The 18,548-nt window shown below is 38.1% G+C and overlaps 1 protein-coding gene across 1 annotated transcript in view; it reads right to left on the bottom strand.

The window, feature by feature from the left end:
- Window positions 1-1,230: 1,230 nt before the first annotated feature.
- The window catches only part of MANSC4 (MANSC domain containing 4), a 240,779-nt gene continuing 223,461 nt past the window's right edge, over window positions 1,231-18,548 (bottom strand). Inside the window, exon 3 of the mRNA XM_044082714.1 lies at window positions 1,231-2,253. Within this exon, the coding sequence (XP_043938649.1) occupies window positions 1,565-2,253 (689 nt within the window). The 3' untranslated portion in view covers window positions 1,231-1,564. The remainder of the gene's footprint in view (window positions 2,254-18,548) is intronic.

Below are 18,548 nucleotides of genomic sequence, written 5' to 3'. Positions count from 1 at the left end.
TTGAGAGGTGCACTCTATTATACTATGTTTTTAATCTGCAATGTACAATTGTAAATAGTTCACAGAGACAATATTTATTTTTTTTAATAAAATGTGTGGGGGGGGGTCACATTCTAGGTCTGTCATGCAGTCTAAAAGTGTAAGCAGTCTGGAATATGAGTCTGTGACAGGCACTAGTGCATTAGTGTAGTGTAAAAGTGGAAGTGGAATAACATTTTTTCTCTTACAGCTCTGACACTACTTACTGTAGTGTAACGCTGATTAGAAAATGCAACATGCACTATAAAAATTCTGGCTATATACTAATGAGTGCTGATAAAACAAATATGCAAGCACAGAAACAAAAATAGCAAAATAAGGACTAATAATATGGGTGGAATTCATGAAGAATCCCTGAAGTTTAGAGCAGTGTTATAGCAAACATTACAAACATGCATGCGTTTGTAATTTTCAGAACAGCATTAATACTTAAAAGAGAAGAGTCACCTAACCATGCAGAAATGTGGCATGACAGCAGAATATTGACTTCACAGTTAGAATTAAGAAAGCACTAAGTTCATCACGTAATACTTCTGATTTTTTCTGAAGTTTATATACTTATTGTGCCCACTGCCAGGGTTCCATGGCACTGTACACTTTGAGTAATTCAGCATAATTTGGCAATATGCAAAGCCCAGTGTACAGTTCAGTAACATAATCAGACATCATGTGCTGAAGAAGTATCCAGATATGCAGATAGCCCTACTTGCAGAACCATTCAGTAACAAAAAGCCACTATCTCTGCAGCCATATGTTTTTGCCCGGACTAGGCCCCAGATGAGTAGTATACCAGGCAGTAAATGAAGTAGTTAGGAGACGTGGGAGTAAGTGGCCAACACTGACTCATGCTTCCTGAAGGAGGGTGGCAGTCATGTTCCGCCACATGAGTGCCTTATGTGTAAATAGTCTGTGGTAATATCAGGTAGAGTATTTCAGGTTTATGACTGCAAAGTCTAAAACAGTAGTAAAGGCAAGCTTTGCACCAGCAACTTAATAATGATTCAAAATGTCAGCTTTGTAGTTAGGAAGTGCAGTCTAAAATCACTTGATATTATTTTAAACTGCCTGAACATTTTCATCACAATCCAATCATTAGTTAACTAGTATTGTGTGAATTATTTTCTGTTAGAATTTTTTTTCTAAGGATGAACCCAAGATGCACATTTTTAAATTTGTACATGAATACAAGTCTGACAATGCTTGGAGAGGTTTATTGAAAGTTGTACAGTAGTATTACACAAAATCAATATTTGAGGGTTATCTGCTACATGAACTATTACTGTGAATACTGTTTTTTTACTGAAGCAATTTTGTTGATCATTTATTGTACTGCAAGATAATATTTATGTGCTGCATATTCTGTTTCATGTGAATCATGCTCTAAATCAGTCTCTCCAAAACTGGATAATGTGACTTGTTTTTATATATAAAAATATATTCTTCATTTAATTTAATTAGGACATTCAAATGCTTTATTTCTGCTAGATTGCACTAGGCACTTTAATGAATTTCTTCCAGTCACAGTTTATAGGTTATCTTTAATAATAGCATATCTTATCATTCGTGTTGAACTAGATTCTCCTTTCCATACTGGTTTGTAATGGCCTCTTTTCCGTTTGCGGTGACTTGCTGCCAAAAGGATTGTGCAGTAGCAGATGAAAGAAATGATAGTGGAAAGCACTACAGGAATTAGAAGTGTATTTGAAACAGTTATCCATGTGGGCCTCAGAGTGCCATTCTCATTAACAGAGGTGTTGTTCTTCCCAGAATGCCCTTTTGTAGCATTGGGTTGCTGTTTACTACTGTCAAGTTGGGCTGGAATATGAACATCTGAAAATGGATTGGCAACCAAGGCAACTGGTGTTGATTGTGTTGAAACAGAAGTTCCATCCTTGGGGCTTGAGGTAACTTTTGGACGTCTAGTAACTCTGTTCACTGCAACTGAACGCCCTGCAGATTCAGAAGTAACTGCAGGGAAACCAGTCATAGCACTTCTGTTATCATAGCTGGAGTATGCTGTATGCAGATTAATGGCTTGACTGGAAGACTGAAAAGGTGGTGGAGAAAAACTGAGTCTGCTGTGCTTGCGTCTGTCTGAAACTGGAGTTCTGGAATTGTTTGATGTCATAGTTAAGCTAGTCCATGAAGAAGAAGAATCTGAATCCCTGTCCTTAGTAGGATATGTTCCAAAAACAAGCAAGTCAGGGTCAATACCTGCAAAAGTATCAAAATAGAATACTTATTACAAACAATACAATGCAATGTGAAAGTCATACTGGAACATATTTGTTTACTAGTAGTGTGTCTGCATACCTGTATAAGAACTTCTATTCAGAGTTTAAGACGTTCTTGTACACACAACACTCAGGTGGATGCAGGCACACATATACAGCTTTGTATAAATTATACACCATGAATGTAGTCTTTTTCACTTCTTTCACTAACATAATATTTAACAAGTATGAAAAGCTTAGTATTAATTGTATTAAAATACAGAATCTAAAACCAGCCAGATGGTGCAGAAGCAGAATGTACCAGTGCAGTTAAGGTGATCAGGACAGGCAGAAAGCTAGTCTGGGAAAATATCACCTGCAGCTAGCTATCCAACTCTGACAGGAGTTAAGAGCTTTAAGATGGCATCCACTGTCCCTGGTGGGGATGAGAAGTATATACATCCTGTTGGCCTGCAACCTGGGATAGATTGTAGGCAGGTACACGCAGCTCATAGCTCTCAACCTTCCATCTCCAAAATGAGGAACACCAGCCCTCATAATGTGGAACAAATGGGCAAAATGTGGAACACATACTAATGGCTTACTAGCAACTTCAACTAGGAAGGTCATAGGATAGTTAAAATATGCTGGTTTTACTTATAAAGAAGAGCTTTTAAAGAATTAATATGATTCATTTCTATTTACAATGGATTTCACTTAAAAAAATTCCTAACACTGAATGTGCGACAGAGTCTTTCAATGTGGAACATTGAGGAACTTCGAGGAACTTTAACTTTTTAAGACCCCAAATGAGGTACATTCCTCCTAATGAGGTACACTTGAGAGGTATGTAACACACTGGCCCTCCAAAGGAGCCTACTTAATAATAAAGAGCCGTGACTGACAGCAGTAGTGAGCACAAGCTATTGTGCACATTCACACATGATTAGTAGAGAGCACAAGCTATCATGCACATTCACACATGACTTGTAAAGAACTTAGTGTGACTGGCACAGCTGGCATGGCATGCCAGAATAACTACTTTATGAAGTACAAGGGTAGCTGAGTGCACTTAATTTAATATTGATTTCTATATCTTTTGTATGATTTTCTCATAGAGCTTGACTTCAATTATTACTTGTTTTAATTTCTATAAAGTCTCAGTACTGATTTAGATGTTTTGCTTCTTTTAAAATTCTTTAATTGCCACTGAGGAATGGATTATTTAAATGAGTATGCCATTGAGGATTGCTAAAGCATAAGTATCTTGTCCAATTTATTAAATGATGTGTATATATAAAGGTAACACATGATTACATGAGATAATTGTGTTCCTCATATCAAAAGTTGGATTATTTGCTTATTATTATTCATAGTAAATCTAGATTTGCTGAGGGTTACTGAACTATCATAGTTTGTAGAATTGTTGTTAGATATATTAATGAATGAATTTATGAGAATAATAATATTAGGTAAAGTGCAAAGAGAATACATATAGGAAAGGCAGACCTCTTTGTTAGTAAAGATCGCTCAAGCTCTATTAAACTGGATACTACGCATAACACCTTACAAGTATTCAGCAGTCTGAGGATTTAGAACATGTAGAAAGAAATAAAAAAAGAAAATTAACTAGGAAGAAAAAGAAACTAATGTATATAATGCTAAGAGAAAATATGCAAGCCAAAAGGACACCAAATCCAAGGTACAAGATGCCTCAGTGTTCATAAAGGAGAAATAGACCACTAGACTGGTCCAACAACATGACTCACTTGAGCTGCTCCATGCCCAACTAACTATAGGTGCGTATCCTCTCATATCCTTGCAAGCTACAGATCCCCTAACATGAGTCTGGAAAACCAAACCTCCTACCTAAACTTACTAGAATCTCAGCATTCAGGCTAACACCATACTTACAGGTGACTACAACTAGCCATCTGTAAATTGGGAGACTTATATGACTCATAATTCAATTGTTCAAAGGTTTTTGGACTTTGTCAATGTAAATACCGTGGAGCAACTAATTAGCTCCCTAACTAGAGGTACAAATATCCTAGACCTAGTACTCACAAACATTGGAGGATGCTGCCGCCTTCCATGCATTAACTCCTCCCTGGTAAGATCTGACCAAAAAATTATCTCCTTTAATATTAAAACTAACCTAGAACTCCCATCAAACTCCAAACCTATTAAGAATTTTGCTAAGGCCAGTTGCCTTAAACTAAGTGACAGCTTATTAAACTCCCAAGCCCCTCTGAACCCGGATGACACTGAGGCATACTGTGAGCTGTGCATAAAAGCACTGGGCAACCACATTTGTAGCTGCATAGAGGAGGCAGTACCTGTCTGAGTCAAATCTATGATTACTGGCAAAAATAAACCACCCTGGTGGATGCCTAGTATAAATAGGCTATTCAACAAAAGGAAAAAATATCTTCTCCAAAGCTGAGAAAGAACAGACAAAACAGGTGCAAAAAGACACTCAACCTGTCTAAACAAACAAATTAGAGAGCTAATCAAATTTACCAGAACAAACTATGAGGCAAAGATAGGCTCCCAGGTGAAAGATAACTACAAGGCTTTTTTAATTATGTCTGTAATGTTAGGAGAAACGCTCAGCAATATGCTGAGTTAATCATGAACGGCAACACTTATAGCCAGCCTGAAACTAACAGCAAACCTGCTGTCTGACAAGTTCCTTTCAGACTTCTACCCTCCATTACCTCCTACCACACCCAAAGAAATACCCACAACTACCCCCTACTGGTCATTATGAGGGAACAGGTCCTTACAACACTCGCTAAAGCCAAAAACACAGCCTCCATGGGTCCTGACAACATTCCAACATTTGTTTAAATACCTTAAAATAGGATCTATCGGGGCCACTAGAAACCCTTTTTAAGCACAGACTCTGGACAGGCTTTATCCCAGAGGAATGAAGGACTGCAACAGTCATCCCTCTGCATAAAGTGGGACCCATCAATTGACCCAGGGAACTATAGACCTATTAGCCTGACCAGTCTTAACTGCAAGACCATGGAGAGAATTATCATGCACCTGATCAATAATGACATAGGAACTCTCCAAATACTGGACCAGACCCAATTTGGCTTTGTCAAAGGGAGGTTTTGCCTGTTCAATCTGGTGGACGTCTTTGAGAAAGGCACTAGGGCCAAATCTTTTGAAAGACTCCCCTACTTGGGGATCATAGATAAACTTATTAAGTTAGGCATAAATCCCTACACTGTTAGATGGGTAACCTACTGGCTAACTGACAGGACACATGTTTGGATAGGTGAATCCACTTCTGGTAAGAAACCTGTTACTAGAGGTGTCCCACAGGGCTCAGTGTTGGCACCCCTCCTGTTTGGTATATACTTCTCTGAAGTGAAGGTCAGTGTTGGGGGCTCTTACTCACCAAGTTTGCTGATGACTGTAAGCTGAGAGCAATCATTGAATCCCCAAACAATGCTGTCTTCCTACAAACAGACCTAGAAATGGCAAACAACTGGTGCCAAAACCATGGTCTGAGACTAAATGCTAAAAAAGTAATCATACCCTTTGGTAAATCAGATACTCCTTCAAATTATAACATTGAAAGCACACCCTCTAAAAGTAGACCCAGTGGTGAGGGACCTAGGAACACAGATAGATAATAACCTAAACTTTGATCACCAGGTAGCTACAGTAGTGAGGAAATCCTTTGTGTGGCTCAACTTATAAGTAAAGGCATGGCATCAAGATCAAAGGAAGTCACAGTGCCATTGTACTCAGCCCTCATCAGGCCCATAATAGAGTATAATGCTCCCATCTTCATGTACATAGCCAGGCACTTACACCAACTGAAGTGGCCCCAGAGGTTTCTCACTAAAAATTACAAAGCACAAGACACGTCTTATGCAGACTGACTAAATGCCCTATCCCTTTACTCCATCTCATATCGTTTATTGAGAAAGGACATATGCCTGACCTACAAGGCATTCTCTGATCCACCCCCGATGAAAATGTTACATATTCACAAGAACAAATATATGAGGGTTACCCATTCCACAGACCTAAACTTTATTTGTGACTCTAACAGAACTTGCTGGAGAGACAGATTCATATCACAAAGGCTACCTCATCTATGGAATAAACTTCCTATCTTCATAAAAAAAGCCCATTCCTCATTCTCTTCAAAAAGAATTTGGATAAATGGATGTGAAACCATAAATTCATTCCTGTGGTACCGCCCATATCCCTTATGGATAGAGGCAGTTTGTAAAATGACTCAGCACTCCAACACCCAAAGACCCACTACCCTACTACCCCATCCCATATCTGGGGAAGTAAGATATAATATTGCCATATCCTTGGTATCATTAGCTAGGCTTGTATAGTCTCTTGTGCCATTACCCTAGTAATCACCTGTGGACTTTGATATGCAATACTGAGATTACAGGGAATGGTAATACTGTTCAGTCAAAAAACACTGTCTACAAAAAAAAAGACCTCATTGTTCAAACACAGAAGGTAGAAAAAAGAGGAAATGTACAGACTAAAAGGAAGAAATCCAGGTTGAATTTGGAATTATTAAAAAATATTACTGTATGAAAAAGAGGAGAAAGACTGAAGTAGTCAACATGGCTCAGGCTGAGGGAGAACAAAGACAGATATATGAGAACTGTATTCTTACATATTATGGAGGTTTTGAAAACCGTGAGATTAATAAGACTAATGGTGATGACTATTCTGTAATAACCAAGGACCAGGTATTACTAAATTAGAGGTGGGAGATTTCCAGTCAGAAATGATATGCTAGTAATTCAAGACTCGGCCATTAAAGGAACTGATGCAAACATTTGCAGAGAGGATAATGAGCATCAAGTAACGTTAGGTTTGCCAGAATCAAAAATACAGGAAGTGAGTAGGGTCTTCGAATGCCTTAACATGGGAAATATGGCATTGTTTTTATTCGTGTCAGATCAAATGACCATCTTTAAAGACTCAGTGACTATTAGTAGGGAACTTATACTGCTCTTAGAAAAAAATAGCTTGTACAGGTGTTACGATGTCGTTTACATAAATCACATACGGAAAGGAGAGTCTGGTGACTTTTATGGATAAATAACTACATGAAAAAATGGTGCATCTTAAAAAGTGGGAATGTATAGAACATTGAAGTCTTATTTTGTGCACATATGTATTTAGATGAGGCAAAGTTCATTTGTCAAGGCAACAGAAGAGAACCTTTGAAGCAAATATACTAGAATATTTGACTAACACAAGATAGGATTTTTACCAGGCCAAAAATTTAACAGTTCATAGAGCATTTACCACATTCATGTATGATTGATGTTGTTACTATTGTGAAATATGGTTAAAGAACAATGACTGAAACCCATTTCTATCAGGTTATATATTTTGTCTGTGGTAGACCTTCCAGCAAAAAATCAGGTGGATGTGTTATGACAGGAATTAAAGATTATTATGAGACCTGTGATTATTACATCTTTGATAATAACACCAGTATTATAGACTGTGCAACTGTGATAATAAAGACAACCCCAGAACAGATTACAATTACTGGACTTTATAGGCCACCAAAGTTGAGCACTGATGACCCAGAGGAATTCATATATTTCTTGAACGAAACATAGGAAGGAAGAATCATAATAGCTGGGGGCTTAAACTTACCACAAACAAGCTGGAATAATGTAGTCCATAGAGTGTAGCGATAACTCTCCAATATCATAAAAAAGACAAACCAGTTAAGCACTTCTATACAGTGAGACCTAATCTTAACAATTGTTAAGCACCCCTTCTTCACTTGTTAAAATCAGGTAACTTGCTAGGCAGTACTAGCCAGCAAATGGCAGTGGCAGAATTAAAAATAAATTTCTTTCTACTTGCTGTCTATACCAGTAATCTGCATCCATCTGAATCATATTTACTTGCAGAATGAATGAGTTTTACATAGGAATGCATTCTAAAACATAATTACAACCACACACATATAGGCCTCACTGAAGTGTATCTCCATTCATTTAGAAATTAATATATGCCAAATTTCCATACTGGAAAGGTAGTTCTCCTCTGACAATTTCATTTAGTACATTGAGCTGTAAATATTGCATCTTTTATCCCATGGGTTTGATTCCCAGCTGTTACGATAATATTTTAACACTGGGTAAGCCCCAGCATGACAATATGTCAGAATTCAGCATCTTTCACCTTCCAAAGTGCAACCCTTAAAAGACAGGCTATTAAGCAGTCCATTGTTAAGCACTGGAACCTGTGATAATGGCTGGAGCAACACACACGCTCAATGCCATGTTTCATGCCTTAACTATATCCTGTAAGTAGTGCCAATGTGTCTGCCAAGAAGTCTAGCTGCTTTCAATTGCACAAATGCAGTTGTCAAGGCTGGGCATGTTTGTGTAATACCAGTTTACATGCAAGATCTAAAACAGGCAGCAATTCAGACGTATTTTGTAAGCATGACTTTTCCAGACGTGGCTGTTGAGGGACAGAATAATGCTAAATTGAGAGCACAAAGGTGGGCTGATGAGGAGTCCAGGATATTTTTTGCACTCCTCATGAAGAGCCACAGCTGTAGGCTACTGCAGAGGAATTATACTGGGGTCTCAGTATAAGGCTGAGACTTGGAATAGCTTAGCCAAGGCTACTACCATTGCAATTGGCATTCCACACAATGGAGGACATCACCACTCTAGTGACCTTAAAAGTGCAAGCAGGGCCTCCTAAGCTGATGGGAGGCTGAACTTAGGACTGGGAACACCTACCAGTTGTGAAAGTATATGACCCATAACCTGTCTATGATATGAAAGTAATTATCGAGCCAGCCAACGCAGTTAATCATTATGCTTTCATATATATGTCTTTTCTTTTTGTACTGTTTATCTGCAGAAGAGATTGATGTAAACTGTGAGGTTTGTCTCCCTCAACCCTTCCTCTCTTTTTTTTGGGGGGGGGGGTTATAATTCACTAACAATCTGTTTGCATAACTTGCTGATGAAAATCAATCAACAGCACAGAGAGCTACACCAACTACTGTGGCTCAGCCTGCCATACCTCCACAGATGGCAGCACAGTCAGACAGTACTTCAGGGTCACTACCTGTCAATGTTGCCTCCACAACTTCTGTCATACCTGCTCCAAGAACATGAGGTATCTCTGCCCTGGCTGCTGGTACACTGGTACCCTCTGGGAGCAGTAGTAGTGGATGTGTAAATTTTGTCACCTGGCAGTAGCTGACAGGGATGGTGGAGGATATACTGGAAAGGGGCCTTGGTGCCAAAATCAGCAGGGTTGAAAAGGTCCTGAATCAAATTGCAAGAATGATGCCAAATCCAGCACTGACGCAGAGAGCTGCAGCAGGAGACATTGGTGATAATTCTGAGTGTGAAGATTAGATTTTCACTGTTCTCAAGCTAGATGTGGGTATGTCTCTAAAGTCCCCTAACTATCCCCAATCATAGTGCCCCCCCAAACATTTGTCTCCACCACCATCACTGTCTATCTTGTATGTTCTGTATGTCTGCAGATACTTCCTAACCTATCCTACTTACCTGATCCTCTCATTCCTAAGCACCTTTCTCAACATTCCTATACCCCCCCCACAAAATAGGCTCCTGTCCCACAAAAAAATTATGCCACATACAAAGCTCTCCAATTTGCTTACGTAACATCCTGACACAAATGATTTAGTCCAATTGGCCATACAACATTATTTTGTTGTTGTCAACTATTCCTGGTGTGGTGCCTCTCTAAAGTCATTACATTTTATGTACAATTGTACTTTTGTGTTGTGAAAAAATGGATAGCTATGGTGCTCTCCCAAGACCCACCTGCAAATTCCTGTATTCTTTTCCCTGTGTTCTACTCTGTGCTTGCCAACCCCATTTTCAACACTGTCCTATCCACCTCTTTTTCACATGTTTAATCTGGTCAAAAAATAGATTCACACACAACATACATGGCCAGAAATGGCCAATGAAAAACCCTTCACTTTATGTTGTTGGCATTTGCATAGAGTTTGGTATAGTGCAGCAATGCTGAGTGACAGTGAATGCTGTTTAACTTCTTATTGCAAAAGCTGAATATTTCAATTTAATCTGCAGCAATCTGGTTACTGTCACCTAAATGTGCTTAAATCCACTGCACTATTAGTATACAGTGTAAAGCCATAATAAAGTCAGTATTGTGATAGAGTTAATTAATATAATTCTTAGGCTATTGATTGTATTACATGAGAAGTTCCTATGTGGCATGTTGAAATGAGTACCCTACGTTTAGCCTGATGTTTTAGCATAGTGTCATGGATTTAATTACAGCTGTATGTCAGTTTATTACTTTATGACATATCACATTCCCAACATATATTTCCTTGCTAACATCTGTATTTCTCTAAATATAACACACTTCTTTAACATAACATTGGAAAAGTGCAGCAAGACACATTTTTCAAAAACACTGCAGCACCAACAGGAAGACTTAATAAGCCACCATTATCCTGATTAGGTATCCATGTTTATTGCACTCTTTCACCCCTTATTTGTATGTATAGCAATCAGTTTATTGTACAGAGCATGACAGATTGATAATATAATAAGTGAGACTAAGACACAATACAAATGTTCCTATATATCCCACAGAATATATTGTTATTCTTCTCTGCATATGTCTCTAACTCTCCCTCTGTTCACCCTACATTATTCAATAAGTTGTCAGTGTGCTTCAATAGTGTTATAATAATGCTGTGAAACAGTGATTCCTTTGTGGTGTGATGAGCTAATGCTCAAATGTGTAGACAGAATTTTGAATAATTTCAAGAGTTCCAATCCAACCATTAGCTAAGTGTTACTGTGTGTTTTGGTTCACTAATTTAGTTGTACTTGTTGGCTACATATTGTTGTGAGCCACCATATATCCTTCTTTACTGATAATCTACTTTGTCCTGCCTCCATGTCACCCTAATGATGTATCTTATTCCTCCTGTATCATTATTCTTCCACTTCTACATTTGTGCAATGTCTGGCACCTGGTAACTTATGCAAAGAAGGCCAAATGGAAGTACACAGCTTATGGCAATATCTGTGGATTTCATTGCCATCATCTGCATTACTCTATATCACTTTGCAATGCTGTGCTAAGCTATTTTTATTCACTTTAATATAATTTTAAACAAGATGGAGAGTTGGATTTATGGATTGCAGTGGTCAGTAGGGTAATAAAGATGAATGCATACATTCACATTTGCTGAAATCTGCTGTCTAATATTAACTCTCACAATTATGAGTTTCTACATGTGCTAAGATAATAGCCAGGTATAAATGTTTTGCTGGCATGCTGAAAATGTTCAAATAAAGATGAATAAAAACATGTTTCATGATGTTTTGTCTAACTACTGTGGCCATAAATGTTGGCTAAACCTTTGCTTAATGCATCATTATCTGGCTGCCACAGTAAAGTGCCTGCTACCTATTGTGAAGCTTCTCTTGTACAAATCTTTGTGCGGAAGTCAGCACAGAGCAACATTGCACTGCTAATTTATCATTGTAAGTTCAACACTTTAAGAAACAATTACTCATGCTAACACTTTGCTATCAGCAGTGCTAATTGCTGCTGTTAATCAGTTTTCTGCTCAAAGGGTACAAGAAAAAAAACCAAAGAACTACAGTTTTCTGTTGCAGAACATTTGTATATCTGTATTACTGTTATCAAAAGATGATCATGATCTCTGAATTATGCTGACTCACTTAATTCATTCAAAGTAACATCTCTGCTATACAGCATTTACACTTGAACTTTGCTACCTGTTTGCTTAAGCTATTCTCACAGAATCCATCACTGCCATGTGTACGACTTGTATGTTTGTCTTGCCAATGCACATAGTGCAAGTATGAGACAATACAATTGTACAATCATCCTGAAATGAAGTCACAGCGATGTTTGATTGATAACCCACCGATGTGCAACAGTCAATGTGTATGAAATCCCGTTATGTGGAATATGTCAATGTCTCTCACAGTAACACAATATATAGTAAGGACAGTATCTACATTTCATTATAAATGTATGTCATTACATGTGACACTCATAGTGATGTTGCATTGTCCTGTGGTCAAATATGCATTTGTTATACAACCTGTGATGCACAGTAACATCTCTTCCAAGCATTGCTTTTAACAAATACTCCAATGTCCAGTTTCACATAAGTATTGTCTGTCTTCTCCTTTGGCACTTGAAACTAATACAGTGCTCTCTAAATTGTGTAACCTCAATAGGTAGAAGCTTCAATGACCATCAAGGAAAATGTGTGTGTGTGTGTGTGTGTGTGTGTGTGTGTGTGTGTGTGTGTGTGTGTGTGTGTGTGTGTGTGTGTGTGTGTGTGTGTGTGTGAGAGAGAGAGACTGTGCATACCACTTGGTGGTATATCCACTTTTTCTAAGAATAATACACTTAACTGTTCTCACATCCCCATTACCCCAATTTTTACAGAAACATCATGTATGAAACACACTGATGAGATCCTGACAAAAGTGCACTCTCTCCACTTAAGTATCAGACTTCTCCTGTGGTAAATTACTAAAACATCTCCTAAGGCACTTGTGATTAATTCAGTGCTCTCTAGATTGTGTAACTATATAGGTAGGAGGTCCAATATGATAACATGCTGTATAGATGGAGTAAGTGGATAGATAGGATCACTGCTTCAATAGTATGACAGTTATTGCTGTCATATACCATTTGCCACCTCACAACCACTATTATGTATCTTCTGATTATGAGATTGTATTACAGTGGTACTCTGTGACACTAGCAAACCCTGGCATCACCAGGGAAAATAACTTTTTGTCCACACAATGATTGCATACTGCTAAAATACCTGCAGTATATCACATTTGGAGTGTAATTGTGTGAATTTTCCTGTGTTGTGTGACTTTGATAGTGTGCTTTGTATATTGTGTAACTACATCTGTAGGATGTTTGAGTACAATTGTGTGTCTTTCACCTTCATACTGTGTACTAATCATGTATGATGTGTAGCTGTACAGTGCTTTCATGTTCCTTACATAACATATGTATAAAGTGTCATCCTCTAGCATGAGGAAATGAGACACCATCCTTTCTGTTGTTGATGTATTACAGCAATTACAAGCATACATATCCCTTGCAGAAATAACATAATGTAATGCTTTCACATAACCACATATGCCACTATTTTACTAACATTTCAGTCATGGTACATTCATCATGTAAAATATCATATGAGTATTGTCTGTTGTCACATGGTCATGTGAACAACATCCACATTTAGTGCCTGTTAGAATTGTTTTGCCTTATACTGTAATGGATAAATGACATGTACCACAGTTATAATGTGTCCATTTCCAGTGTGAGCCCTCAGTGTTCCCTGCCATCTCACACATGCATAAGATGTAATAAAGTTAGCATAGGTGGACTGTCACGCTAGTTGGAAGATTTCCACTGTGGTGCTTGTGGTTCATCCAGATGCCATTAATTAGTAGAGTCACATCACTTACTGTTCAATTCTTGACAGGGGCAACATTATATGAACGTACTGAAGTCTGCATGTCCTGCCCGCGGTTGGGTGGGCCTTCGAAAGACATGCGTAAATGGGCGTGCCTTCATTGAAGGTTGAACGTCGAGCTGGCACCTCGGCATTTGTGAAAATCTACTGCCAATCATTAGTGGACTGAAGCTCTGCTGTGGCGACCCCTAACCGGGAAAAGCCAAAAGACAACAACAACTGACATTCCATAAACACCATTGTATCTAGTTATTCATATCCATTTTATGTTGGACAATGATATAGCATCACAGATTGTGATTTTATGGCTTTGAAATGTTACAGTCATGAAGTCCTTCAGGGCTCTATCCTGGGCCCATGCTTGTTTAGGATATTATCTTCCTAATCTATCCTTTTCTTCTGAGATGTTCTATAGTCTGCATGCAGTTAACTTGAAAATAGGAAAACTGATACCATTTGTTAAAGACAGTGCATGTCTGCAAAACAATTTGTTTAAATTGACCAAATGGGCACAGGAGAATAATATTTATTTTTATTTTATTTATTTAACATTTGAATAACTGGATAGTCTGACTGGGATGACAAGCATACCCCTTTTCGGCAGGGACCCAGGGAGGAAACTTCCACATTCACTAATAGACAAATGAACTGCATTACAATATTATGAAATGGTTACAGAGATAAAAGTATAGACAGGATACATATGCTGATAAATACATCAAAAACTAAGCATAAGAAACTTAGAAGTCACAAATTAAAGGGTGAATATTTAATTCAGCACACAGTGATTGAAATTATGGATTCATTTAAAGAGCTGTGTATATATATTGGAAGATCCAGCTTTAAATGTTCTGATCATATTAAACAACTGGTTGAGAGAGAAATCGTGAATGATGTTATATGTAAAAATTATGGATGAAGATATTAGCAAGGCATTTGATACCGTAGGCCATGATGTTTTGTGTGATGTTATGGAGAAGTATGGAAAAGGTAACAGAATTAAGAGGGTGTATGTATCAGCACATCAGAATAACAGAGTGAGCGTGAGAATGAGAGTGTTACTGAATGGATCGCTGAGTAAAGAAATACACATGAATTGTGGTATAAGACAAGGATGTCCATGAGTGGAATATTGTTTGCATCTATAATGAATATAATAGTGAGTGAAGCAGCCTGAAAAATGAAAGATGCTGGATATGTGATGCAAATGGAGGTAGTGATACCTGTAGTTTTGACATACACAGACAATATAGTTGTAGTTTCTAAGAACAAAATATGGATGAGAGAAGTGCTGCTTTATCTAAATGGATGCTTAAAGGAAATGGGAACAAACTTGAATAAATATAAAAGTAAGGGTTTGGGTGATGTGGTGAAAATTGGGGAGGGGGTGTATTGTTCAATGATTGAAGTATCTTTATTACGAATAAAATTTGGGAAAAATGATGTAGCCATAATGCAATGGGAAGAATCAATAAAATAAATATGTCTTCTGTGGAGGATGTATAGATTAGCGTTCTGGAAAACATTTCTCTGGTGAATCTGGTATTTAATAGGGAAAAAGTATACATATCAATGTTTATATGGTCCCAGTAAAATATGGAAAGGAAATTGTGCAGTTGGTGTTTTCATTCATATAAGATTCATGATTAAATCTAGTGAAAAGAGGTATATTATATATGTGTGAAGATGAAGGGGAATTGGGGTTACTAAATCCAGTTGTTTAATTTGCTTCTTTAAATTTGTATAGAGTATTAAAGAGGGTACAGGAACAGAATGAGAATTTAATAGTGAGAGTGTTTAAATATAAGTAAAAACAATCTGGAAGAGTATGAGAATAAGAAAAACAGGAATTGAATACATGAATGAAGAAATAAAAAAATATCAAAAATACTAGCATGGAAAATGAAAATTGATGATATGGAGAAAGCTCAAAAAACAATTTAAGTCTAGCAGTGGACCATAGACATCCCAGGAGAAGTGAACATATTGGTGGACTCTCTAAATGACCCATCTGTCTTCTTAAGCTGAGGCTGGAAGAGCCCTGTGTCAGGTCAGACACTATGGAAAATGGGATACCATCGGGCAATGTGGTCCTTGTATTATTTCACACCAAAGTCCCCTTATATCCTCACCTCTGTAATCATATCTTTAATGGCTATTTTATGTCACATACCCATTCACCTACTCACTTGCATTGTCATTCCTCCCTCTGTAATATTTTGCCCCTTTACTCAGGGAAGAATCACTTCTTCATAATGTGCATAATGCAACATCAACAAATACATCTTAAGGAAACCTGCAACTGCTTTGGAATGCACCATCTGTTGAGTAGAGTGTAATAAAACCTCACTACTCAAGAAACATTTAGACTGTATGGCAGACAGTATGGGGTAGGCAACAGCTATCATACCATGTTTTCTGTGGCATGACAGTCTCTGCCATCTCGGGTTACTGCCCTTTATTTGGTAACCGCTGAGATGTCTTACCAATTGACCCAGTGACATAAAGAGATACAGGCTTGACTAGAACCAGATATCTCAAGCTTGATTAGTGACTTTGACAGTGACTAAACCAGCTGGAGAAGGAGAGAGAAAAGATGGAAATGTGTATCCTGCAATGCATCAGAGCACTGACATAGGTGTCTGCCTTCAAGGCTGGTGGTGTTATGGAGGTAACATTACTCAGAGGAGCAGGTTACAAAGCCTTGCTCTGCTACATTACAGATACATCCCTGGGGACCTTGTGGGTACATGCATGGAAACAGCAGGTTAAGGATAACAAAAAAGCTGCCTGGGTGATGGCTTCACCATGATCAGCTGTTGTCTAGTTAGGGAATGAATTGGTGGAGTTATGGTACCTGGCCACATGTTCTGTATGCCTGGTGATTCAAATTTAATTAAAAAGTATACCACTCACAAAGTTCTTCCATACCCTTATGCATTTTTCACAGACCAATTTTTTTCTGCATATACTGTATTCCACTCTGCACAAATCACACAAATCACACATTTTTTTATTCCCCATTGCCTGCTGAACACCTAGCCTCCCAGTGGTACATGGGCCCATTCATTCAATAGTGGTGAGTAACATCCTTAAATCTGCCAGGCAACAGCCTGTACATGGAGCAATCATCTGGGCATATATCATGGATGTTTGTGCTTTTGTTGGCATCCCAGCAATGAGATCATTTTATATTTAAGGCTCTAAGCCCTCCCATACTGCTGACATGCATACTTGCACTATAGCAAGGACTGTCATCTCTTCTCCTCATGTCCATCTGTGCACACCTTTTCACATGCAGGGCACAAACAACCACCACTGAGTTGGGCAGCCACAGTGCATATCCCCTCACTACAATGGCTTCTGCTGTTGTGTTCTAAGACTATCTTCTCTCAACACAAGACTGGCAGGCATACTTGGCTGAGAGCCACCTCTCAGCCCACCATAAGCACAGCCCATCCTCCCTGCCAAACAACATCAGATGCCGAGGCCGCAAATTGAACCTGGATCATCTGGGAAGTAGTCAGGGCTTTGTTCCTACTAATCAAAAACTTAGGATTTTGTATGCAGGATTAGTAGGGAGTTAACGTCATGCCTCTGTGATAATGAGCTGCAAAGTAGCTGAGGAGCATAAGTGGGAATATGGCACAACAGTTCATCAAGAAGCACACCAGTGAATGACAAAACACTGTTTTAAGGACATGCAATGTGCAAGTTCCCTTGTGCATTACAAAACTTTTTCATGAATCTCAGCCATTGGGTTAAGATTTCAAGTTTTAGAAATATTTCAAGACATTCCTAAGCTGAATTTCATTAGACTTTAACGAAAGTATACCAAAACAGACTGCACTCTCATTTGCATTTCATCTTCACTGATTGATTTAGTTTGAAATGGACAGTCAAAACCAAGCATTTCTTTGCAGACAATAAACACTGTGAAATAACTGCAGTTTTATTTTATTTAATGGCATTATAGATGTGTTAATTGTTTCTTTATTCTCATTCATATAACTGTCCTTTTTAATAGTTTCATAGGTGTCTACAAGTCTAATGACCACAAGGGCCTTTTTACGGATAGCCATGCCTCCTAAATCTCTGATAAGTTCTCAAACCCTTGATAAGTTTAAGCATGGGCTTGGGAAATGAACGATATACAGGCTGCCTGCATCCATTGTAGGCATAGGTGCCAAACCAGGCATGGATTTCCTGTTCCCCATCCAATTGTCCAACTTACACTTGAATTGTGTTAGGGAGGAACTCTGCTTCACATGGATGGGGGGGGCCTGCTCCAGAGAAGGGGTAGTCTCTGGGATGCATATCTATATACATACCTGTCTCTTCAGCAGGTCATATTTATATTTTATTTTTATTTATTTTATTTTACATTTGTTGACCGGGCTAGTCTAGCTGGATATATGTCCATTTTCAGTAGAGGCCCGGGGAGTTAAGCTCCAGAGTTTAAGATGAATTACATTAAAGAAATAACAAGAAAGTAAAGATTAAAAAGAGTACAAAGAGTACAAACAAAAAATAAAAAGCATTATAACTACAGACATAGTTATAAAGTTAACAATATTGTGCCAAGGATAATGTTGCAAGTGACATTTTGAAAAAAAAATAATAATACCAAATGTACAATATTTATTTTTTTTTTTTTTGGAAGTAGTAGGAAGGGGAAATATGACAGTGGATGTAAATAAGAGGGAGGTTATAGGTTATAAGATGAAGGTTTTAGTCAGGTG

The sequence above is a fragment of the Protopterus annectens genome, chromosome 9.part0, assembly GCF_019279795.1.
Source record: "Protopterus annectens isolate FY-2018-M chromosome 9.part0, PAN1.0, whole genome shotgun sequence".
Taxonomy (NCBI): domain Eukaryota; kingdom Metazoa; phylum Chordata; order Ceratodontiformes; family Protopteridae; genus Protopterus; species Protopterus annectens.
The sequence above is the reverse complement of the archived record's forward strand: the minus strand, read 5'-3'. Positions and strand labels throughout refer to the sequence as shown.